At 38.0% G+C, this 26506-nt stretch overlaps 1 protein-coding gene across 2 annotated transcripts in view; it reads left to right on the top strand.

Annotated features, from left to right (window-relative positions):
- The window catches only part of GABRA1 (gamma-aminobutyric acid type A receptor subunit alpha1), a 38497-nt gene extending 14282 nt beyond the window's left edge, over positions 1-24215 (top strand). For both annotated transcript variants that reach the window (XM_088522605.1, XM_088522606.1), the window contains exons 4-10: positions 688-755; positions 5729-5949; positions 7595-7677; positions 11954-12097; positions 17604-17756; positions 20077-20279; positions 22328-24215. In XM_088522605.1, coding sequence (XP_088378731.1) covers positions 688-755; positions 5729-5949; positions 7595-7677; positions 11954-12097; positions 17604-17756; positions 20077-20279; positions 22328-22636 — 1181 coding nt within the window. In that variant the 3' untranslated portion in view covers positions 22637-24215. The remainder of the gene's footprint in view (positions 1-687; positions 756-5728; positions 5950-7594; positions 7678-11953; positions 12098-17603; positions 17757-20076; positions 20280-22327) is intronic.
- The last annotated feature ends 2291 nt before the right edge of the window (positions 24216-26506 follow it).

Raw genomic sequence — 26506 nt, forward strand, 5'->3', positions numbered from 1 at the left:
AAGGAAACCTAATATCAGTGCCAATATCAATTTAAAGATATTGCAGGATTACAAAATATTAAGTTTATACAGATGTCAAAAAGACATAGTAGAAATGAGAGTAGTTTTTATTTATTGGGAATAGTTTTATTTCCTTTTTGTTTATTACAGTTATAAGTAATGCAGTCATCTCTAACTCATGCCAATAAAATATCTTTATGTTTTCATATATCATAATGTATTCTCTCTTTCTTCTACATTCCCCTGCCTCACTACGAAATACATAATGTATAGCCAGGGGTTAATTATTAGAGACCTTCATTCAGTTTGCCCAGAAGCATCAAATACTCAATATGACATTTGAGTATGTAAAATATTCAGCACTGTTTATAATGTCAGGCAAGAAGCTTCATTAGTCAAGGAGTGAAAAGATTTACACAGCAGCAGAGCTGTGGCCTCTATACTTCAGCATCACAAGCCACATCTCAAAAAGTTATACAGAAACACTAATAAAAAAAAGTGTTGCTGACAATATTGACTGTGAAATTACATCTAGAAGCAATAAATTATCATGACTGTATTGTAGACCAATTTTAGAATGGCTAATCAAAGCCAATGAATTTTCTATTTATTGTGAGAATTGGTAGTGGTTAGATCTAATGAAGACTGTTGATAGACACTCACTGTCCTAATTTCCTGCTTCATCAGAGCGTGTAACTGAAGTGAAGACTGACATCTTCGTCACCAGTTTTGGGCCTGTTTCAGACCATGATATGGTAAGTGATGGCCTACATTTCTACAGCATTCATTTTCTCTTGTCTTTTTAATTTGGAGGATAAGTGATCTCTGCAATAACTTATTTACTCCTTTTAAGGCTGTTTTTCTAAAAGCCTTGATCCCAAAATGCTGTCAGCTTTTATGTGCAGCCATTATTGTTAGCTGTGACTGCAGTTAAGTGCCCTTAAATTAGCAGCCTCGGTGACTTTAATAATGCGTTTTAACATAGCTTATATTTGCTACATAATATATTAGGAAATGCATAAGAGTTTGGATCAGTACTCTTCAGAGAATGATTGCTCAGGTCCTAGCTGGCACATCACTGAGCCAATTTGCTGAGAAAGATCATCATCTTAAAATGCAATTAACACTTATGCCTACCGTGTGACATCCATGCGGTCTAACCTGTATTTTCACATTAAAAGCTACTGATCAATGGGAAGTGAGTTTCCTAGATCTTGGCTGCTGAAAGAGACGTGAAGATTAATGAGAGAATTAGTGTCACTTCTTTATGGCATGAATATGAAAATCAAATTGCTAGATAACCACGGGGGATTCAGCAGTTCAGAAAACTGAATAAAGCTGTTGTGAGACCTGGTCTTAAGAGATACTAAAAGTTGTGTAAAAATATGGATAAGGTACTTACCCAAATTTTCCATATAAATGAGACTCTCACAAGGTTGCTCTTGAGAGGAAAAGCTTGGTTTGCCCTTACTACTATCTGCTGGATCCTGCGTTAGGAAAATGCTGAAAACATCCTCATTGATTTACATGAAATAAAAATAACCGAACAGTTAAATCTTGTAGCTAGCCACATTAACCTAAAGACACTCAACACAGGAAAAAAGAAAGAAAAGCAAGAGGAAAAATATCACAGAAAAGCAAACACTTCATTTATCACTTCGAAATTTTCAATTCTTTAATTTGAACTAAATCTACAGACAGGTCTTAAGCACCAGATAACAACACATTTCTGACTGCTCAAAATATTAAAGGGAGCGAATAACCAAATAGTCAATGTACAAGATAATTTATTTGCCTAAATGCACTTTATGCATTTTCCTGATGGCCTGGATAATAAGTCATAAAATTGCAACTAAATTGATAATTGCATTTTCCTGATGCCATGGTATTTAAATCTGGAAGAGTACTTAAGAAGCACATATTATTTGAACAGCCATTCTGCTGAGAAGTCCTGTCAGTGACATACAGTCTCTGGAAACACCTTAACTAACGACCAGTTTTCACAGGGTCCAAGTAGTCTACAGTAGAGGAGTAATTAAAAAGCTTAATTCTATGATTTTTGCTTTCTGTTTGTATCTGCGATAATCTTGTGAAGTTACGAGTTCTATTTATTACACTAAATTATATAGCAAAACAGAAGAAAGGCTTGGACTAAAGGCTGGTAGAAACTAATTGCATCTACTATTTTTGTACATTTTTGTGGTGATTAGTTCACTTGCTTTCCTGTTTTGGGACGCAAATAGATAACCAGCCACCGTGGTACAAGCTGGGAGCTTTAAAAAGAAGTCTACTACACTGTCTCCTGATTTTCACTTGGGGAAAAACATCATCATTATCTTAAGAGAGTATGTGAACAAGAAACATACAGCCAGGTGTTCACATATTTTGAAAACTAAGGCATTACAATAGGTATTCAGCTTAAAACCCCTACTCACCTCCTCTGAAAAGTTATGTCTGTGCAGCCTACTCATGCGAACTCTTTGGCTTACGGAATTATGTGTGAAGACGACAAATAGAAAGATATAATGAAGAGTTTACCACAATATAAAGTTCTTTTTCTTCAGCTTCAGTGCAAATGTAGAGTGCAAGGACCTCTGTGCTTATGGCATGTTGGTTATAGACACTGTCATTTGAAGGCTAGCCCAGAACTGCTCCAGTGCTCAGACTTGGCCCATGCAGATTGGGATTCAGTTACAAGAAGGCCTCAGAAGCAGCTGTGGTGGCCTGGGTGAAGGACGGGTTCCTCCAGGAGCCTGGGTCTGATGGCTGGTTGCTGGGAAGGAGATATTCCAGCTGAGGCTGCATGTTACGAAACCACAGCCATGGTGAGGCAGCAGGCATATCTAGACCATCTGCTTGCAGGATTCCAAGGAGGCAGTCGTATAGATAGTAGGCTGATATACCAGGGAGTACACGGTGTTCCTACCCACTCTCAAGGCACTCTAGGAGCAGCATAGACACAACCTGCTATGCTATACAGAGAATGTCTTGGATCCTTCTTAAACCTGTAAATAAAGCAGAAGAAAAACACTTGTATTCTAAAATAAAAACATCTATTTTGAAAGAGTTTTGCAGGGTTTCAGGCATCCTCTCAGATCGTGAATTGAACTAATCAACAAAACTGACTATTCTCAGATGACTGTCCTTGCTATTTTTGTAAAGGTTTTGATTTACATTTCCTGGAAGAAGAACATCTTAAAATTGGCTTTTTTCATAACGTCAGGATTATTTTTTTTAGTAAGTTTTCATTCCCTCTGTTTCTGTACTCTTACGTTCCTTAGGAAAGGATTTGTGTCTTCCTACCTTCCTGCCCAGGATCCAGTACAATACAGACCATGATGTGTTCTCCCCTATGAATTAACCAGCTATCTTCAGGGAGAGATGAAATGTAAATAGAGAACACAGAAAACATTAAATGATTTCTTCCTTATATCTGACATTTAAGCCAACATTACAAATTTGCTATATATGCAAATATGCTATACTGTACAATTTATTGCCAAGGTGCAGAGAGGAATCTTAACCTGCACACTCAGGAACGAATAATCTCTTTTTTGGAGAGACTAGTCTGAATCTCCTGACTCACCTATTTGCACATAGGCTACAGTGACAATAGACGGCTCCATCTGGTACTCTCCTTAAAAAGGAAAAAAAAAAAAAAAGAAAAGAAATAAGAGTATCTGATAACCTGATCTTAAAATCAGCTCTCTGTCAGGATTCATTTAAGCAGAATTATTGCTCATGTTAAAACTGTAGTGGAAATTATGGAGGTGAGAAAGCTCAGCCAAAATGAATTTGTGCCTTGTTGTTCAACAGCCTAGGATAGAGAAACATGTAGCCTGTGCCAGGCATGACCTGTCAGCTACTTTTTAATTGATTTTTGGTCTTCTACTGACAGATCTCTGATCAAATCTTTTAGACTTTTTCTGCTTCTCCAGCTTACGAATTTTATCTTTATCTTAACATAAAGTGAAGAACCAGACTCCCTGCTCTCAGCCTGTAGCAACACCCACTCCCTTCCTTCCTGCAGTACCAAGATATAAAAAGAGAATGGCTAAAATTCACACTGAAGTGATGTCACCTTCTGGGCACGTCTTTTACCTTTCCCATGAGTGTAGGAGAAAATCTGTGGTGCTAGTGAAACTCAACAATTTCATGTCATTTGCTGCCCTATGAAACTGCTTTCCTCTCTTCCACTCTTCTGCACACTCGGGACAAGATTTCATATACAGTTCAATCCAAGGCCCTGATCCAGCAAAACCCTAAGGCGAGTACTTGGCTAAAAGCCTGTAATTGTTGTCACTGGAGACAGAGAAATCCAGTAGCTCACTGAGCAGGTGACTAAAAAAGTGAAAATGTGGAAATGGTTACAGTTAGGTAAGTGCCACAATGATTCAGAAGATTGGGGTGTAAAGAAAGAACCTCAAACCACATCTGAACTAAAACATTTTAACATCCAAAAGATATTTACTTAAGCATTCATGCCCTGAAAACAAGAGAAACACACTGACAATCAATTACCCTTCTTATTTCCAGAGAATTTCTTGAAAAATAAACAGCTCATAACTACTTACATGGCAAATTGCTAAAATGAAATATCTCAAGTTTGTTATAGTTCAGTTTTGTAAATTCATTCCAGAATGGTTCTCTTCACTAACATATCCCTTGGGACAGCTATTTTGTTTGTAGTTGTGTATCTGCCTGGTCCATTTTCCTTCAGGATTTGCCATCAGTCCTTTGGCAAGAGATCTCAGCAAAGCCTTTTCTAAGCCAAAAGATTATGATTCCGGGTAATTTCGAACAGCTACACTTGACATTCATCACAACGTCTTAATGATGAATGATAAGAAGGGAAGGTTAATCCCAGAATTCAATTTTGTGTTCGGGTGGAATTTTTTCATTGGAAAGCACTGCATTAAACTTTATCCACAGGAGTTTTTCATTTTCACTTCACTCCACTGGGGCACTATTCAACATTTATAACACCCTCAAATATGTTTTCTAATTGCAACCCCTTAACTTCTGTTCCTGTCACTTTGTAATATGTCAAACAATTCTTCCATTTCTTGGTGAGTGCTGGTTATTTCAGTTCCCCCCGTGTACACTGACCCAGCTTCCGTGTCTCCTCCCGCATTGTCCCAGTCCTTGAGTGACTGATAATTCCCGGTGCCAGACTGGCCTCCGCTTGCACTCTCTGTACTCCAATGATTTGGCCCACTGAGCTGTTTTATTTCTCATAAATCAGCCCCCATCGTTTCAGTGATCTGGGCAGCTTCCCCAGTTGACTCCCAGTTTATGCTAACGAGACGCCTGGAACAAAAGGCGCTGCCAAGATTCGGTCTCACCACATTTGTTCTACACAGGAAGACTCACTCCTCCTCCTGCTACACGCAACGGCTCCACATCGTAAGCTATAAATTACAGTTTTATCGAAGGGTGAGAAGAGGGTGAATTATTTTGTTTCTACAATACTATATTGCTAATTCTTGCAAACTATTGATATGGAATCCTCCCAAACTTTTATTCTGTTAATCATAGCAATGATATTGTAACTATTTAATAACCAGTTTCATATATATTGCCTGTAATACAGAGAATACACGTTCTGATAATTACTGATTTCATTAATAGTTTTGCTTTTAAGGAAACGGTAAGAATAAATATATCGAGTTCTTGTATTGCAAGATATTATACAGATATTACATTCTCTATTTTTGAATTGATATAGGAGTACACAATAGATGTATTTTTCCGCCAAAGCTGGAAAGATGAGAGATTAAAATTCAAAGGACCTATGACTGTTCTCCGGTTAAATAATTTAATGGCCAGCAAAATTTGGACACCTGATACCTTTTTCCACAATGGAAAGAAGTCAGTGGCTCATAACATGACGATGCCAAATAAACTACTACGAATTACAGAGGATGGGACATTGTTGTACACCATGAGGTGAGCCCTAGAATAAAATATCCTTCATTTAATTTGACAATTTAACTTGTTATAGAATCATATTTTCCAAAAAGGCTTCTGCCTGTTTCCTGTTTTAGTATAACTTGAATCTGCACCTTATTTCTTATTACAGAATACTCAGGTATTATTTTCACAATAGGCTGTAGGGCGATGGAGAAATTGTGCAGTTTGCTGTGTTCATTATTTCCCTTCCTACTGTGTCTCCTTGATGTGTCTTAATATTTGATTTTTAAAAAGTGTCTAAAGATCAGCCATCTTAATTGGGAGAGGCTTTCAAGGATCACAGCTTCAAAGTATTAAGAAACCTAAAAGTTAAAACAATAATCCAGCCAACTTGAGCAAACATAGGAGTCTTAATTTTTTGGATACTCTAGAAAGCAGAGTCTAAGAACTAGCAGACGAGCACAAAAATCAGTGCACGTTTTTGTATTTGTTGTGTTTGTCAGGAATACAAAGCATGATAATCTGAAAATGGGCATTTCTTACTCCTTTCATTACAAGAAAAACAATAAAGTATTTGAAAAGTTAGGAGAATACGTGATTTCTATGATGGCATCAATCTTACTGGAAATATATTATTTTCTTCATGGATAACTGAGCTTTAGCTAACAGCAGCAGAGGAGTTAATTAAATTCTTTGAATTAATAATGATACATAGTGCTGGAACATTCTGGATTAAAAGACCCGAAATTTGAAATCACATACAAAATAGCACTTGGTCTCCTCAGAGCTACAGTTCCACTGATGTCTCCCTGGGAATGAAACCAGGTATAATGTGATTCATCTGACTCAACGTCAAAATGGATAGCCTAGTGCACTGGTGAACACTGACCTTTCTTTTAGCAATCCTAAAATGTTTTTAAAAGCACAAGAAGTACAAAAACAAAGAAAGAAATAAAAGTCTCCAGGCTCTGGGGAGTCTGTCAAATATGTTTTTTCTTTTTTCTTTCTCTCTCTGAAACACCTTTCAAGACTGTCTGGGCCAGGACAGAATCTGCTGTCTGGTAGTTATATAAGTCCAGGTCCATTTTTCCTGTTTTCCTAAACGCCTGGTCAGTAGGGAGCACTATCTTGGCAGCATATTGCTCAAATATTTTTTTTTCCCCCCTCCATAACCATGTGTTTTACCCCACCTCTGCAAGTGGTAGGGTAATGCAATTTTTTGTCCGTTATTCAAGGATGATTGTCCGTTCCTTGCTGATGTAAAATATGTGACTGCTTCAGGAACTGTTTCTAATACATTTAACCTCTTTTATTGAGGAACCTGTTTGCATCCAAACTGAAGTCAGCAAAATGATTTCAGCAAATGACTGTACATCCATAGCGGATCAGTTTAATCATGGCAGCAAGAAAATTATTCCAGTTTCTAAGAGGTTTGATCTGCACACCAAGTTAGCTGCAAGCACGTCTGTGCAGTGACACGTGGCGCTGGGGCAGTGCCAGTGCCACCGCTGTGTCCATGCACGCCCATCACCCCTGGGCAACAAGACAACCCAAGTGGGCCGCGACCTAGCCATGTAACAGATGTCATGCTATACTTATTTTATGTGTCTTACTAGAAGTCTATTTGCTATTTCTATGAAACTAGAATAAATGTATCCTTTTGCTCATTAATCCATTATAGATTGACTGTGAGAGCAGAATGTCCAATGCATTTAGAAGACTTTCCTATGGATGCACATGCTTGCCCCTTGAAATTTGGAAGCTGTAAGTTTATTTTTAAATTGAGGTTTCTCCCTTTTAAGGCCAATTTACAGAAGTATTTTGCAACTGAGCAAACCTCAAGGTTTTAAACTTGTGTATTTTTTCACTCATCTTGCAGGGTTGTATTTTTTTTTTCTTACATAGATATTTAATGTAATGTATCTGTTCTATGTATCTTGAATATCTTCCATTATCATGCCTAGACATTTGTAAAGGAGAAAATTACTAAGTAAGTTATATTTTGATACACAGAAAATATTAACCTCAGAGTGGCTTTAGTTTGTTAAGTGCCAAAATTCCTATTACAGAACAAGTAATATAGACAAAGGATAACTGAATTGATTTAGCTGAAAATAATTACCTTCTCATAGTTTGTGCAGGCTTTGAACAAATTTTTGTATAATACTATATATATATATATATATATAAAGCAAATATTTTAAGTTCTAAATCAAATGAAGATGTCAACATGACACAGAAAATGGTAATCGTATGCCATTTCTGGAAGTGAAAAGTCTCATATGAGAGTCCTATAATTGCAAGATTTTTGACCTAATTTAAAGAACACACTGGACTAAAACTATCACATGTAAGAAGTGTCTCTACTTTCAGTAACTCCAAAATTTCCCCTAAAACTTTAATTTGAACATACAATCAACATGACATTGATCCTCAGAAACTTAACTAAATATATTTATAGTTGTTCAAGAAATAAGTGGAAAAAAAAAAAGAAAACAAAACCCTTCAACCCTTTAGACAAAACAAAAATAATAGGAACTGTTTTACTTTAGTTGCATTAGCACAAACAAGAAAGACAAAATGAGTGGAAAATGTAATAGTGTACAAATTGTTTCCTCAATGGCTATTTTTTCCAGTAGAAATTGGCCATTTCACTGATAATGGGTACTTAGTGGCTTGATCTATTTTTGAAGTCAACAAACAAAACACCCAATTCATTCTTTACAGGGTAGCAGACAGGATGATAATTTACTTTGGGCTGAATAGCTATCTCTATGTTTACTATGAAAAAGGGCTGATACGTTGTCTTTAAAGAACTGCTAGTCTCCTAGATAAGATTTAGAGAACAAAAAGCTCATGCGAACGTGGAGGATAACTGACAGGAGTAGTTTACTACCTGGATGTTAAATTTTCTGACAGCACTTGCAATAAATCCTTCCAAATCTCCGTAAAACAGGAAGGAAAAAATGCAGCCTTCCTTCAGCGAAGAAAGGGCAAATAGCGGCAGTGGTTCCTACCTCTGTAAGAGCAAATCTGTGTTCCTGGGCCCTCTTAGGAAAACCAGTAAGACCAGGAGGGTCACAGGACTGAATTTCTTTTGAATTGCCCCACGCCAAGCATCTGCCAGCTGCTATCAAGATCTAGGGGTGCTAATGCAAAGTTCAACCAGCAACAGTTCTTCAACAAACACAAAACTGGCAACTTGAATTTATGTAGATGTGCTAAGAAAACGATTACCATATTCACGTATCACTGAGGCACAGCCTCAAACACCAGAGAGACTCTCAGATATGAACAACAGCTTCTTTTTCTCCCTACACTCAGTTCTTTCTGTCCCACTGCGTTCCAGATTAGAATAGTCTTGGCTCAAAAAGTGCTGCATTTTCCAGATTACTAAGGATGATGCCTCAACTAAACAAGAGATGCAGAAATTATGGATGAATGAGAATAGGTAATATAGATGTGAGTACAACTCTGTGACTATAACAAAGGATAAAAACAAGACACCAAAGGATATGCAGATGTATGGTTGTATCTTACGTCGGCTTCCTTTTTATCGTGCGAAACATCTTTTACTATAATAAAATAATAAGCACTTCACAGCCCAGCACAGGGCCTTAAGCCTTGACCTCTCCCTTCCTCCTCCTTCTCAAATTACACACCACAATTGTGAGATTATAAGCATTTCTGTCCCAGTTACTATGTAATTATTGATATAAATATCTCCCACTGGACAAATAGAAGAATTCAGACAGGCTATGAAAATGGGACTCAGTTGTACATACAAAGTGAGTGAAAATGGGACTCAGTTGTACATACAAAGTGAGTAGGTCCCATGTTTAATTATTACTTTTTATCAGGAAGAATTGTATTTCATTATTTTGGAGACATTCTATCAAATAGCTTAAGCAATTTATAAAATGGACTGAAAAAATATCTGAGAGAGACTTCTGGTCACCACAAAAACCAAACTTCAAGCACAGAATGCAAAATTACAGTTAGTAACTCAGCAAGGCAGCGTCTGCCCAGCAGTGTTTGTTTTGAAGTAAACTGGAGAAGGGTTTTTCCATGTCCTCCAGTCACTCCTCCTGTCCTGGAGACCGATCCAGAAGGGCCTTGTGTGGATGGGGTGGCACACGTCTCCCGTGGCCTCTACCCATGCTGGAGAGACCAATAAATGCTTGACCTAGCTCCAAGGCTAGAGTCACTTGCCAAAAAAGCAGCTTAAGCTGGAGGTTATTCCAAAGTAAATTCAATGTGACAAATGCTAAAAAGGCTTCTGGAACAACAAAAAACCATATGTTGGCAAAGCAAAATCAGAAAGGCAGCTGCTCTCCTCAGCTCTTCCCACAAGAACCTGACTGTCAGCTCGGTTCACAACTACCCCTTAAAACCAAGGCTGCAGCAGGAGAGGAGCAGGAGGATGTTTTTTGTGTTGCTGCTTATGGAACACGTGAGTCAGACGCCCAAGTCGGAGGGCGGATGGTGGCTCTGCAGGGCCAAGGGCACCCGACCTGGTGGTCCTGGAGGTGCAGGGCTGGGCAAGCTCGCTGGCTCTCAGCAGGCCAGGCCCTTACCTTCAAACTACTCTCCAGTTTCAGTGTAGATAAAAATAGTGGAAACTGAGTATTACCACTCCCACTCTTCCTTTATGTGACTCAATTAACAGGCAAATCCTTAGTCTTATAGAGGCCATTGTTTTTAAGGTCACGGTTATTGAGACATAGATCTGCATTTCCCATTGCTTCCAGGAAAGCAGGAATGAGGCAGCTGAGGGCAGGAGTTCCCTTCTCCCTCAGTAACGCAGGATCAAATGCCACGCAATTAACTCTCCAGCGCACCCACCCTGCGCCACCTCGGCAATTACTGACAATCTCTCACACACTGGTGAGATAAAATTATTAACTCACAAATGAGGTCAACTGAAACAGATTCCTTCTCCTCCCTTCCTGTTCACCACTCCTGAAAAGGCCCCGGGGAAATCTTATCCTGCAGGTAGGATTCAGTTAGTTACCTGAATATACATGTCCACTGCCATTTTGGCTTCACTAAGCCATCGTATTTGACATACAGCCAAATGGCCTGTGGTGCGTGCAAGCGACGTGGGTGCTGGGCATGTGTTTGGTCCCACGTGTACGTCCTGGGTACTCACAGATGCCTGAAACCCACGAGATGGCTGCATGTTGGTGAAGAGCTCCCACCCGGAGCGCTCAGAGCGAGGGCTGTCAGGCAGCGACATGGCACGCTGCCAGCACAGCTTCACAATGGCACTAGGGAAAAAGATCAGTATGGAAAGAATTCCCGAATCACAACGCACCTAAGGATAACACAAAACACCAGGATAGTCTATGGAACACCATAGACACAATACTATTGAGCTAACATATGAGACTAACCAAGACTGCAGTGTTTTTATTTTGCTTTGTTCAGGGCTTGAATAAGTGTGAACTGAGAACTTCCTGCATTTTCCAGAAATAAGCAAAGCCACAAAATGCCTCCACTGTAATTTAAACCCATTTGAGCCTAGGCAGCCTGCACAATGTCCACCCTGTTATCCACAAGGACCTTCTCAGGTGGGAGGAACAAAACCAAGAGCTCTAGCCGAGAGCTCTTTCTCCAAGAAAGTTATTATCTTAGAGTGACTCGGTCAACACCACAAAGAGCTGCAAAGGCTGCACTGCACCTTTATTGACTGTGCTTGAAAGTTAAAAAAACAACTGAGGCCCCTGTCTCCCCATCTTACTCTCTGATTACTCAGATTGTATATAAGTGGGAAAGATTTTTATGCCATTGAGGACAAAACTTTCTTTAGGACCGTGGTAGATGTTTAGCTAACCACAGTATGGATAGACAAATAAAATCAATAGTATTTCCCATAAATACAAAGTTTAAATAAGCTAACTGTACGATCTGGACAGAAAATTAAAGAGACTTTAATAACTAAATTCCTGCTCAGAAGTTTTTTTTTTTTTTCTTCCGTTAAAGCTATATCAGCCATAAATAATAAAAACTGAAATGCACTGTATTTCCTTTAAATTAGATGCTTATACCAGAGCGGAGGTCGTATATGAATGGACACGAGAGCCAGCAAGATCAGTGGTTGTTGCTGAAGACGGCTCTCGATTGAACCAATATGATCTGCTTGGACAGACTGTGGACTCTGGAATTGTTCAGTCCAGCACAGGTGGGTAAAATACATTTTTGGGCAAGAATCATGGCTCTGCGCTGATACAGAATCTTTAACTGGCAAAAGAGAATTTAGAGTTTGGAAAAAAAAGACCAGGGAGCAAGTGACGTATATTGCAATATATGAGTTTCAGAATAGGAGAACATAACTGTCAAAATATAGTGTATCCTGGGATTTTTTTCATACTTCATATAGCAGTTGACATGTTTGAGAAGTTTAAAAGCTTGCTGCAGTGCCATATCTAGCCAAAAACAAACAGTAATTTATATCAGAAAGATGCACTTCTCCTATCTTTGTTGCACTTTATCGTCTGCTTTCTACATAAGCTGAAAAAGAAACATCAGAATGTGAATCCTCAGAAAATCATATTCCTGGAGTGGGCAGTGAAGCAGCATGCTGAAAGCAAGCATATAAGCTCTCAAGGAGGTATTTAAAGTAAACAGAACATTTCACCAAATTACAAACCATTTTGAACAGCCAAATACAGGATTTAAGGGTCTTAGTGCTCATACCAGGTTTAACTTTCAAACTTCTAATAGAGAGATATAAAAAAAAATAGCCCATTTTTACAGAATTATGTAGCTATAACTTTGGAGCAGGCTAAATTTTTTTTCTTTTCCACTGCCTACTGGGGAAAGATTTAGTCTTTTTATTCTGGTTATTTTGAAGGGGGATCAAAGACCAAAATACAGCAATAAATTGAGCGCTGGGAATGAACAAGAGTTCAAACTGTTGACGGGACCGAACGTTCAATGGACCACAGAGAAGTGCTTCACTAGAAGCACCGCTCTGAACGCGGCCGAGGCGGTAGCTAGAGCAGTAGAGATACATGAACCTGAATTTTTTAATATTTAATTTACAAAGTGAACCAACACTGATGGCAAAGTGAGTCGATTTAGGGTGAACCCTAAACTCGCACCTGAATTTTTATTTAGCTTGTCACCATAAGCTCATATATCCTATTAACAAAATTTCTGACAGGCGGACAGTGGACAAATATTCAGCTCAGAAGACGATGTTGATGTTGAGTTAGTGTAACCACGACAGCAAGTAGGATGGCAGCAATAAGGACTTTGCATAAGAAAAGCATTAACACAACTGCACCAATACAGTTGCTTTAAGGCACAGGCCACACAAATGGCTTCGGCAGAACTCACTGCCTGGCCACAGCTCTTGAATTTGTGTAACTCAGCCCCGCTACCCTTTACTTGCCTTAGTCGACAGGATTTGTGAGGAACCACAAGCTCTTTCTGTTGCGGAGCTGCTTGCTCAGCGAGACCTTGGTGCCCCATGGGACGGCCCTTTCGCACCCGCCTCTGCTCACAGGACGTGCTATGAGAGCGGCAGCACAGTCAGACAACTCCGAAGCCTGGGATGATATTTAAACTGCATAGCTAATACCAGATATAGCTCAGGATAATTAGATAGCAATGTGAGCAGTACCCCATAAATTCTTAAGAAAGGCAGATAATAAATTTTTCAACAGTACTGAAGGCAAACCTAGGAAGTATAAAAATTCTTGACGCATTTCCATGAAGAAACTAAATTATCTCTCTTCTGCCCATGATACTTTATAGCTCTCAATTCCACCTTCTTTTTCTATCTTAAAAATACACTTTATCATGCCTGAACATAATCTTAAACGCTGCATAATTAACCCTTGTTGAAATAAATATGTCATTGTCTGGATGCAGAAAACAGCATTCAAAACAAAACCCATTAAATGATCTTCTTGGTACCAAACATGCAATCTCTTTAATATCCACTAAATATATTGAGTGGTGGAAGAAGCAAATTTGTTTCCAAATCAAATGTTTCAAATAGAAGTAGGTTTTTTTTGCATTTGCCTTTACAAAAATAACACGGGACACCAAAAGTGGTTAAGAATCACTTTTCTCCCCATTTGGATAGGTGTAATCCCAACAGAATCCTCCAACACATCTTTATCCTCTGCACATCTCTGCTTTAAGATATAAGGCACAGTAAAGAAAATTATGAAAGTGCTCCCCACTTACACAGCTGAGGGGGTGACTCATCTGACAAAAAGGCAAAGCAGTTAAAGACAACCTTCATTTAGGAGCTTTCAGCACCTATACAAGGCGAGAAAATGAAGCTATAGTGCAGCTGACTGTGTGCATCTTTGAAGGAATATCCAAAACCTTGTGCAAATTTAAGATGATATTTATGGTTGCTTGAAACTCCAGACATGCAGTTTCCCAGGCTCTGGGGGGATCGGAGCTAGACAGAACATTCGCAAAACTATAAACTAATTTGGTGAAATCATCAAATCCTTTTTTCCCCTTTATTTTTTTCCCCTTTGCTACAAGGTCATTTCTGGATCTAGAATAAGACAACCACAAATTCTGACTGTTTCATGGAAAGAGATATTCAATTGTCACAGTTTTGAAAGACTAAAATATTTTTACAGTATAATTATTCATCCATGCTGGCAATCGAAGATTCATCTCCATTTACTTGCATGCACAACTACCATTTGGAAAACAAAATAATAGTTATTATTGCTATGCTCAAGCAGAGCTATATATGTGAAATTACTGTCTGTCTCCAACTGCTGAGTCTTTTGATTCAAAACAACTTTAAAATTATCTGCTTTGTAAGATCTCCTTAAAAGAAAAACAGATGCTTAAAGTGTTTCTGCAAATTTCTATTTACATGGATTTATTTTGCCACCTCAAAAATATTTTTGTGCTGAAAAGCAGCAGAATTTGTATTCACTAAATGGTATATTCTTTTTTCAATGTCCTGTATATCTGCTGAGAGGACACTTTTCTATAGATGTTTTTTTTCTATTAGGCAATACAGTATATAATCAAAAAAAAAAAAAGGAAAGAAAATACTGTGGTTTAAATTAACATCAAGGAAAAGCTTTATTTCTACCCACAGTGATTAAAGTATTTTAATAGCTAAAAGCCAATCCTCACCTCAAGACTCAGGCCTGATGGTGTGACACACAATTTTAGGTACGCATCTGATAATCATCTGGTTTTGTTAAAAGTTAGTTCACAGAATTAACAGCTTGTTTTCTTCTGAGAACACATGAATTTATACCACCTGAACATCTGACTCAAAGACCGCAATATACTGTAGAATTAAAGGCTGATTAAGGGCTGCAGCTGCAAAAGTGTTGAGCAAAGAAACCAACTCTCCTAGATCACCAGAAATGTTCAAATGTGGAAGTGCTTCAAAAAGTTTGGTTAGTATACATGAAGGAGTCATGTCACCCTTTTTAAAAGCTTCATTTTGTATAATATGAACAAACTAATTTAAATTTCATGGAATAAATTAAATGAAAAACAAATTAGTTTATCTGCTCTATGCGGTTATTTGTCAAGACCTCAGGGATTCCAGGGCAGCTGGAAAGAAATACCATAGAGATAGACACAAGAACACAAGCTGTATAAAGCTCAGCACATGTTATTTTGCAATTAAAGCCAAAAAGTAGTCAGACTCCGTGAATATAGGAAAGATATTAGTCAAGGACTATTCCAAATTTTAGTCAATGGGATACGATATGGCTGAATTATGAACCTTTGAAAACAGAATTGTAGGAATTCTCTGTGGGAAGTTGGGCAGCGGTTGGCAGCTGTTGTGAACACTGCCAGGCATTTCAATGAAACCCAGCCACAACACGCAGGAGGCCTGGGGCACATTAAATAACTGGCGAATTTTCATGTCCTACAGTTACTTAAATATATCCCAACAAAGGTTACTTTTAATCACTGATACCTTCTCATACATGATAGCAATCCAGTCCTGGTTTTGAGACTTAAAAAATGTTTTTGCCTTGTAATTTAATTGCAGGCATTACTCCAGGCCTATGCTTTGCCTGATACACTACCTGTGGTATTACCTTTAGCAGACTTCTAGCTCAGTCTGTTACGATATTTACCTGATTACAGAAGTCCCTGTCTTTTTAATTGCCTTTAAACTTCAAATCTTGTTCTCATTTTCTAGAGGTTAAAAATACTTTGATAATTTCAGCAGCTAAATAAAGCTTCAGAGTACAGTGGTGTGTTCACTCTGTATTCTTAGCTTGTCATCTACAATCAGGGAATTACTCCTGACATACTGTTGTGATCATGCTATATCTGATTGCATTAAAATAGCTTCCCACGTCACATTTTAGTAGCTAAAATTAAATTATTGGTTCTCCAAGTCAGGACTGGTACCCTTCATAGAATGATAATCTCTGGTACAGAGGAAAAGGAGGTTGTTTTGGTTAAAGTTAAATAAAGATAAGCGAAATTCTTGTAATAATGCCCATTTTACTACTCCTGCCAGTATTATTTCTGAAAGAAATTTTTCCTTGTATATCCTTTGCTTTGCCTCTCAAAATTGATTCTCTTTCTCCCCTTTGCTACTGTCTTCTACTTTGTATTGAAACACGCCAGGAATATTGTCACATCCTATTTATAAGTTTGCCTCAGGGTTATAAGTTGAGCAAGATGGTTCATATGAATGTTCCTGTAGACTCTGAATTAAAGAAAAGGGCATTTGACATGCTTGGTGCATAAGCAGTCAATGTCTAGACATAGCTTTTCAATCCCATTTAGGCTTTTCCTGTATAGGTGCAACTCTCTTTCCAGATGCCTATATTTTAAAAGAGAACGGGTGTTTTCCCATGTCATCTCTAATTTAGACAGAGATTTGTGTTCAGTTATAAGTCCACCTGTTCCTTTCCTAAGCTAATGTCTATTTTACAAAGAATCAATCTATCCTGAACAAAATGTCACAGCAATAGATTTTCCTGTCTTTTGAGAAGTTTTTTTTTTTTTTTTTTCCCAGAACCCATATTCAGTGATGCGGTAAATAACTGCATGAAAACGGGCCTTATTTGCTGTGCCCTGGCAGGAAAGGCTTATAAGGTTGTATAAATGCCTGAGAAAACTTGGTCGTAAACCCAGCTCATCCGTTGTGGCAGCACCCGATAACACAGTGTTAGTGAAAACACCCCGTGTTCCTGCACCAGCCGTTCACTTGAGGAGAGGCTGCTCCTATTGCGGGTACCACTCAGAGTGCTGGGCTGCTCAGCACAGAGCACAGGCACTCGCAGCTCACATGCAGGCACAGCAACCACAACATCTTAAGCCTGGCTTGCCTGAAACACGTCTGTCTTCATTTTGCCCTTGAATGCTGTTTACATGTGAATATTACGTCGGTTTTCCATTTTCTAATGGGATTAGGTCTTGCATGAGAGACCTGATCAGCCACCAGTGAATGCAGACCTTCATTCACTGCTCAGAGGAGATGAAAAGATGTGAATTTAATTAACATTTCCCAGAACTATCCAATTTTGTATTATTAGTGGAATTCTAATATCTGCCTTATTAAATGTTTTTCTCAGAGCTCAACCAGCTTAATCCAAGGACTATGTTTTCCTTTTATAATAGAGGCAAATAAAAAAAAATTGCCTTCTACACAGCCTTCTAATTTGTAAAGTTGTAAAAGCTTTCATTTTCCATTTTTTTTTTCTTCTTTTTAGGGGAATACGTTGTTATGACTACGCATTTTCATTTGAAGAGAAAGATCGGTTACTTTGTCATTCAGACTTACCTGCCATGCATCATGACAGTGATTCTGTCACAGGTTTCCTTCTGGCTCAATAGGGAATCTGTTCCAGCAAGAACTGTGTTTGGTAAGCAAAGCCCATACACTCCTTGGGAAAGGGACACCAAAGGAGTATCAGAACTTTTACGCTATAGCAGGTTATATAATATTAGAGAACAGCAGCAGACTGTACATAGCGCAGTGGACAGTAGTTAACATTTCATTGCAAAAATGTAGCAGAAACTGATTTTTTACGATATAAACCCTTTCAATTGGTTCTAAAGAGAGACCTGACAACATCCTGAATGATTTAGTCCAGTTCTACTTTTCCCAAACAAGTATAAGTGTGAATAATACACGTGTATAAGAACCACAAGGAAAAAGGGGAAACAGAAGCAATGACATTCATAATGGAGATGAGCAAAAAGGTTTTCATCAGTGAGTACTGGCCATTTGACATCCTTACGCCACTTGAAAATGCTTATCTTAAGATCTTTTTCAGCACTCCCTTTTGAACACAGCTGCTAAAGGCCTCTTGAAAACAGTGACAAGATTTATCATGCTTAGGATAGATTCACTCAGCGAGTGCAGCAAGAGAACCTAAAGGACTCCTCAGCTATACGGCTGGGCCCTGGAGTTCTAACCACAGACTACAAATGCTTCACTTAAAATTAGAAGCAAACAACTAGCACACGTTTTGGAGATATTAATCAAGTATATAATGAAAATAAAAACAAGTAACAATATTTATGATGAGGCAAACAGCACATGAGATGTCCCGAGTGTGACCCAGGCCGGGCACCTGAGGCAACAGGCTGAGGCTTTCTGCTGATACGCAGCTGACGGTCCAGAGGAGAACAGCTTAAAGCAGAGCATAATTAGATTTGTTTTACATAATATCATTTAGATTAAAATCTAAAATCAGCTCTGAAGTTTCATCATTGACTTTACTGAGAATTGATGTGGGACACTTAAAGGACTCTGTGCTCAAAGCTACTGAAATTGTAACTATGTTATTGCTTTTGACCACGACGTTTAAAAGGAAATGTCAGAATAGCAGTTTGCAATGCCGTAATTCTTTGTCCCTAGATGGAGAACAAAATTTCCTAGCCCCACAGTAGCAAATAGCACTCATGTTCAAGCTACTATATGTGGGGCTCGAGAACCCACACATGTAAGTCTTCTTTTTTAAGACAGTTATTTAGTAAGCAATGTTATGCTTACTTGATCACAGTCTATCAAGATGGAAGATTTTTAATTCCCTAATAGCACTGAAAAATCTCTATTTTTTCATAAATATGTGCATACATAGAACAGCAGCTTACATCTTTTAGCCCACTTAACACTGCAGAAAATACAAATCATAAATCCTATTTTACTAGTACATTAGAGGAATATAAGCTCACTAGTAATGAGTCAAAGACAAGATTAGGTTGTCTCCTAGGAAAGAAAAATCGCATCCTTATTAGGCACCAGTAATTCAAATTCTTTACACTATTATGTAAATATTATTGTTCATTTTTTGGCCTTTTTTAGGCCCACTGCACATTTTCACTAACCCTCATTGCAGTCAAAATAAGCTGGCAAGAGACGTTTAATACATGACACTGCAGTTGTCTAGGTAACTTGCAAACATGTGATTTGATGTAAATGCCCAACCTGCACCGTAGGTCCTTTTGAAGCATCTGTAAGTGCTTGTGTGAATTCAATGCAGTGCTGCTGCTGGCGAGGAGAGCTCCAGCAGCGCCCCGAAGCTCTGGGATCGAAATCCAGACTGCTGTATCATTGTTCTTACATAACTTTTCTGCTATTTCCAGGGCATCACGAATGACGGGACAGAAATTTCTAAAACCATCAGTTCGAATAAATGCAGCGTCAGATACAGCTAATTGCATTTGTGCATACGCGCGAAGGAACACACACTAATATTTACTAAATCACTGTTTTGCAATAATCAGGCTAATGAACAGGAAAAAGTACTTTTACAGCTTTCTATCTAAGTATCTTCAAATTGCTGCAAGAAGTAAAAACGCGGAGCTGTTAAATCGGTGGGACAATGCACAGAGTTTGCAGAGGGAAGAGGAAAGGTGACTGCCTAAATTTCATGAAGCTTATGTAGCATCCAGTAACAAACTCAAAATATATTCCAATTCCAGTTTTTGAAATTGGATTCTGCTAAAACAATGCCAAAGAACAAAAACATAAAAGATGTTTCCAGAATCCCTCAACTTCCACAGAACTCAAAATCCGCTACCCCCAGAGAGCCATGGCATTTGAGTGGGGAAATTCAGAAGAAACAGAGAGGAGAGGGGAGAAACAGGGGCTTCCCCTGGGTTGTAATAGCCGAGAGATCAAGCACAAGTCAGAGCACCCATGATGTAAAGACACTAACCTTGTGTGCCCTGCAGGAGTGACCACGGTCCTGACGATGACCACGCTGAGCATCAGCGCACGCAACTCCCTGCCCAAGGTGGCCTACGCCACGGCCATGGACTGGTTCATCGCGGTGTGCTACGCCTTCGTCTTCTCCGCCCTCATCGAGTTCGCCACCGTCAACTACTTCACCAAGAGGGGCTACGCGTGGGACGGCAAGAGCGTCGTGCCCGAGAAGGTAACGCTCTGCTCCTAGTCAGGCAGCTTTGTCCGGCACGGCAGGACAAAGGGCCCAGGCCAAGCCCCTCCCATCATTCCCAATTTTTGTAAACTAGAAATCCCACCTGTTTTCCTCCTTAGCCAGGAGCACCCGCTTAATTTTAGGCCGGGGTTGCGCGACCCCGATTCCTCCGTCGTGGAAGGCCTTGGAGAGCCTCTTGCCGCAGCGCCCATGGGGACTGCTGAGACAAAACTGCATTTCCTTGGAATTAGCGTGTCAGCTGCCTCTGCGAGGAAGCTCATTTCGCTACTTTTTAAGAGTCCTCCAAAGATAATTTTTAGTTGTCTAATTGCTTTTTATGAACACGCACAGGCTAGACCTTCAGCAGAACAAATATTTGGAGGAGCAGATGTTCCTCATTGGTACACAAATATGTGTTTAATTTAGGAGCATAGGTCTAGATATAATTTTTTTTTGCTTGTTTTCTTTTTTTTTTTTTTTCAGTTTTAGTGCCATAAGTCATTTATTAATAAAATAAAAAAGAAATACATTATACATTTATACAACACCGGCTAACGTAAAAGTATTGTAGAACACAAGAATGAACTAACTTAATGAGCTGGTACTAACAAGCCACACAATTGTTTTCTGGCAAATATTGAGTTTTCAGTTACTGACGACAGTTTCAATGAAAATTATTTCTCCGATTCTGTGGTGCTCTCAGCTTCATGTTTTTTTTTTTTTAATAGATTGTACTAAAAGAACTAAATCCTTAAATAGCAAATACTATTGTCTCACTTTATATAACCTGCATTGCAATACATCCATTTCACATGTTTCAAAGACAAATTACATTTTCAGAGAAAAAAACAAAACAACAACAACAACAAAACCAGTAGAAGCAACAGCAGGCAGCACCTGCATCCCTTTCCTTGCAAAGCAGCAAGGACTTTAGGGTACTTTAGCCCTACCCTTTTTCTTCTTTAATTGTTGTGATCTTCCTGCAGGATCAAACAGCAGGCATTTGTTTTTTCTTTGTGGCAAACACAACTCAAACATTTTCTAAGCTCTTTGGGTCTATTTTGTTTGTTTTTCCATAGCCCAAGGTCTCTGAAGCAAAGTGGGGCTTTTTTCAGGCCTCCTCACCCATCCACTGCATCTCTTCTGTCTGTGCAGTGACTGCAGGGAGGATGAGGATGCTCTGCACCAGGCACAGCTTTACTCCTGCTGGGCCTCCAGAGGCCACTTTTTCCCCCCCTCACAAATAGCATACAATAAAGCATAAGGACCCAGATCAAAATCTAGATATTCTTTCTGATCATCGAGTTAACTAAGATTTTCCATCTTTTATAAGTTTTTTTTTTCTGTCTTTCTAGGTTTTTTGCTTTAACGGTATATGCAGACGGACACCAAAATCATGCAGCTCTATAAGCCATTGCATTTGGGGTGATATTTCAGCCTTCATGACCCAGTTGTAGCACTCAAAACAAGCACTTATTCTTTTGAGTGCTACTCAGCAAGCATTTTGTAAAGCATTTGCTTTTGATCTAAATGCTTAGCATATAGAATATTAAGCAGCTTTCCATGTTATTAAATAATCCTCTCTTTACTGCTTAGTCACATGATGTTTTTCAGTACAAATTGTGTAAGATTGTCTCAACATAATTTATCTTAATATTGGAAAGCTACGTTGAGCAATTCAGTGTCTCAGAGTATTCTTCCTGGTCAAAAAGTACAATTGATTAAGGGAACATTGAATGATGGCTTGATACTGTTCATTGCCATTATAGGAAATTTTATGTATCGGTGATCCTAACTATCAGTAAATCTTCATTACAGCTTACTTATAATTTGGTTTAATTAATAAAAATAATCAAAAAGAATGATTCTGTCATTAGCTTTACCTAAATATTTTGCATAAATCACACTTATAGATACTAAGTTTTTACTTAAATCTTAATACAATTTTGGTATACATTGTATACGTGGCAAAATATTACAGTGCTTTGTCATAATATTATCTATTGAGATGACAGTAAGAATAAAATATTTTCTTCTTTCTGTAGCCAAAGAAGGTGAAGGATCCTCTCATTAAGAAAAATAACACATATACAGCTGCAGCTACAAGCTACACCCCTAATATTGCAAGGGACCCTGGGCTGGCAACCATTGCTAAAAGTGCAACAATAGAGCCCAAAGAAGTTAAACCAGAAACAAAACCTGCAGAACCCAAGAAAACTTTTAACAGCGTCAGCAAAATTGATCGACTATCAAGAATAGCCTTCCCACTGCTTTTTGGAATCTTTAATTTAGTCTATTGGGCCACTTATTTAAACCGGGAGCCCCAGTTAAAAGCCCCAACTCCACACCAATAACCTCATTTACTCATCTAGTTCTGTTCTGTGTTCTGTGCTGGGAATTGCTTTTAGTTTTCACACACAGTAATTCCCATTTGCTTCATTGCCTCTGTCTTAAAGAAAATAAAGGTTTCTTTATTTGACAAAAAGTAAAAACTATCTATATATTGAAAAATAAAACCTCTGTGTGAGGGAAAGAGCAATGAGTTACTTACTTCTGAAAAGTGATTCTGGGAAAGAGAAAGGAAGAATTCTAGCAAAGAAAAACAGAATACACTTACAGATAGGCTATTGCTGAATGTCCCAAAAAGATATTGTATATGTACATGAAAAAAAGCTATTTTTATTCTAGGGATTGTGGGGAGTGGGAAAAATGTTCTGTATGATGTTCATGTTGCACATACTATAGTGTACTTACCATGCATTTGAACACTGTTTATAAACTTTTCAAGGACATAAAGCTTTCCATTTGTTGAATTCCATAAGATAATTTATTTTCCTATCTTTTTCCCCTTCTATATTCTAAATTACTTGACTTACAATATTAAATGATCGTGAAAGAAAAAGGATACCTGCTCACACTAGGTACAGTCTATCACTGTATAGCACATTTGATCTAATGGTAACAGATGCTTTAATCTGCTGTCTTATTGCAGTCTTGTTCTAAGCATTAAGTTGTCACTAGACTAGATGTAAAATCAGTTGCACAATCAAATGCAGATCCCAAATTCCCTTTGTCTCCTGTGTAATCCAAACTACTCCTGGAGGCTTTTACAGGTAGCTTTTACACATCACTATGTTTTAGAAATTAAAAATAATAATAATAAAAAAAGTTTTGCAAGCTCTAGATATGTTGAATGTATTCTTTTATAAAATGATACATTAAAAAAAAGCTTTAGACTGAAATTTATGGATAGCAGAAAGACAAAATATAGTATTTAAATAATATATGTAAATATGCAGCATGAGATTGTACATTTTTTACTTTTTTAAAGTTGTGTTCTTAAAACATTATGTAGGATTCACCTCTTAGCTCTTAATATGTTGTTAAATGCTCAATAAAACATATTTAGAGCCTGGATTAAAACAACAACAACAAAAATCAATCGTATTGGAAAGCCTAAAAAAAAACATAGAAAGCGCTTGGAATTAATTCCATTTGTAAAGTGGTTAAGTGTACAGTAGCTTGCAATTTGACAATGTCATCCAATGTATACTATTAGATTAATGACTGGTCTGCTCAGGTCATGCGTAAATACTAAAGTACGGGATTATATTTGGTAGGTAAAAATGGTGAAATATTTGTTAAGACAGAAGTTCATCTGTATATTACTGCTATATTTGCTGATACATAACTGTTACAATAAGTGATGTAATATATGTAGCATTAAATACAAAGTCATACACAAAAGAATGTACAGGAAAATAGATTTTATTGAGTAAACTTACTACATTTCATTTTTACTGTAGCAATATATTTGTAGGAACAATATGTAAGGGCTTTAAATACAAGATGTCCATTTTGCAGGTATTGTGCTCCCTTCCAACAATTCTAGTCAGTATTGGGACTGCTGATTCTTAGAAACACAAAATATCAGATAAGGATTTTTCAGAAACTGGAAGACTAGTGGATTGTTGCAAGCATCAGTTCAGAAACTAATATATGGTATTGAATGAACTTAAAAACACTGCTACATGAGCCTGCAGCGAAATAGCTAACGAGAGTCAAAGTTCATATTCATGTTTCAGGCAATGTTTTATAAACTCTTTCTCAATAAATTCAGAAGTTGCCATTCTATATCTACAAAAGGAAATAGTTAATATTTTATTTAGATTTTTTTTTTAATAACGCTTCATTGTCTAACATTTAGTCCTGTCTAAACTTAATAAGTTCTCTGATTGAAGCTTATTCAAAGAGGGTGTTTCATCTTCTGGTATCATGTGTAGATATATGTATAGAAAAAAATAAACTATGGCTCTTTAACTTCTGTGTACTTGTTTATCTTGTTATTTTTGGCGTTATTCTAGTGTGTTCATTTAGGGCATTTTATCTTTCTAACAATTCATAGCTACCTTTTGGTCTGCATTTTGCACATTAGATGTGATTATTACTTAATTAGTCTGCTTTTTGCTATGCAATGACTGCATTATATCACCTCTTAGTTTGTTAGTCTATGAGAATAGTATTATACTGTATAAACTTGATTGCACAGTTTATCAAAGACAAGGTATCCTCTATGTAGCTTTTTTACAGTGCTTTGCTAAACCATGTAATAATAGTAAGTCTTCCTTGAAAATAATGATACACTCTTATAGAGGACAGTTTCTGTTTACTCCTGGGATAATTTTCAAAAGATGACATTGAATGTTTATTGCACCTCAGTGCAGTGATGTGGCAATAAAACCTAAATCTAATAGAGGTTGTTTATGGCAGAAGCATGTATTGCTTTACAGAGTTTAGCAAAAGCTCTTTATTTTATGTCAGACTGTAATTCTATTATAATAATAAAGCTAAAAATGTTCAATAATGAAACTGAATGTTTTATTTTGGTTTTCTTTAGTTACTGTCTTTTATGACATAATGCTTGATAAACTGCTATTCATTCAAAAAACATTTTTTGTGGATTTGATAATGAATACAGTTTTAATCAATGTAATTTTCTGTCTAGTGTTTTCCAGGGACAAATATAATATCAAAAAGTTTTCTGAAATATGATTTGACATTCAAAAAAACTACAGTTTCATCTGCACAGCGTATACCCAGTAAAGCAATAAACTGAATCAGATGAATGATTTAGTAATGCCATAGCAATGAAATTGATAGGAATGGTAGGAATAGAAAAACATTCCCTCCCAGTTAAAATGTCAGACAAGCAGAAAGGTAGACAATGGATATTCTTATTGTAGACTTCTATTTAAATAAATATACAGATTTAAATAGAGCTGTTAGAAAACACCCTCTGTTAAAAATACTATTTCGCTTATTAATTCCTTGCTTCCTCCTCCTAATTCCATGGAGATGAATCCTTATGAAAACCCATTCTGAAGGAGTAAAGAGAGTGCCAAGTGACACCATTTGAACAGCCACCTCCTGTGTGTATGTGCCAGATGCAGAGCATCCATGGGGATCTTTATATTTTCCTTAGTCGATGCTCAGACTTGTTTAAGCAGAATCTTACTTGAGGGAGTCTAGTGAAAACGAGTAGAAGTGACAAGATTTGACCTGGAGAAATACATACAGCACTATTCGACCTCAAAGCGTTGCAGAGCAGCTTGGTGAGGAGACGGGTACCCAGACAGTCACCAGACAGTCCAAGCGCGACACCAGGCAGCCGGGCATTGCCCTGCTACCCTGGCAGGGGGCAGCAGCAGGGCAAATTCCAGGTTTTCCTGGATCATCCCTCAAAGCCACTGCAGGAAGCTAGAGCAAGTTTAGATCAAGCTGAAACTTGCTGTCACCTTTTTTTCTTCTGTCACCCGTTCCCTGGCAGGGGATAAAATGCTGTTTTCCCTCTCTTAAGGAAACAGGGGAAGATGATGGAGGAGCCTGATAGCTGCCAGCCAGAATTAAACCATGTCCCTACTGCTGCATATTAGGTAATACAGGAAGACCTCTTCTCATATATGTCCTCCTTGCTTTGATTTTGCTTATCAGAGTTACAAGTGGTAATCCAGGTGACTATATTTAACATCAAAATACCATGCAAAGTGGACAGGAGAGGCCAGTGAGTGAAGTGTGTCACTCCCTGTGCCAAACTTGGCTTTGGATGCAGCAGTATCCATCAGCAAACAGGTACCTAAACGCTTGGTTGCTTGGCCAAATAGCCCGAGGGCCAAAAGTGCCAGACTTTGCATATTCCTAACCACGGAAATGTGCACATCTGAGCC

This window comes from Tinamus guttatus, unplaced genomic scaffold, assembly GCF_059628265.1.
Source record: "Tinamus guttatus ecotype Peru unplaced genomic scaffold, ASM5962826v1 Tinamus_guttatus_pri_ptg000155l, whole genome shotgun sequence".
NCBI lineage: Eukaryota > Metazoa > Chordata > Aves > Tinamiformes > Tinamidae > Tinamus > Tinamus guttatus.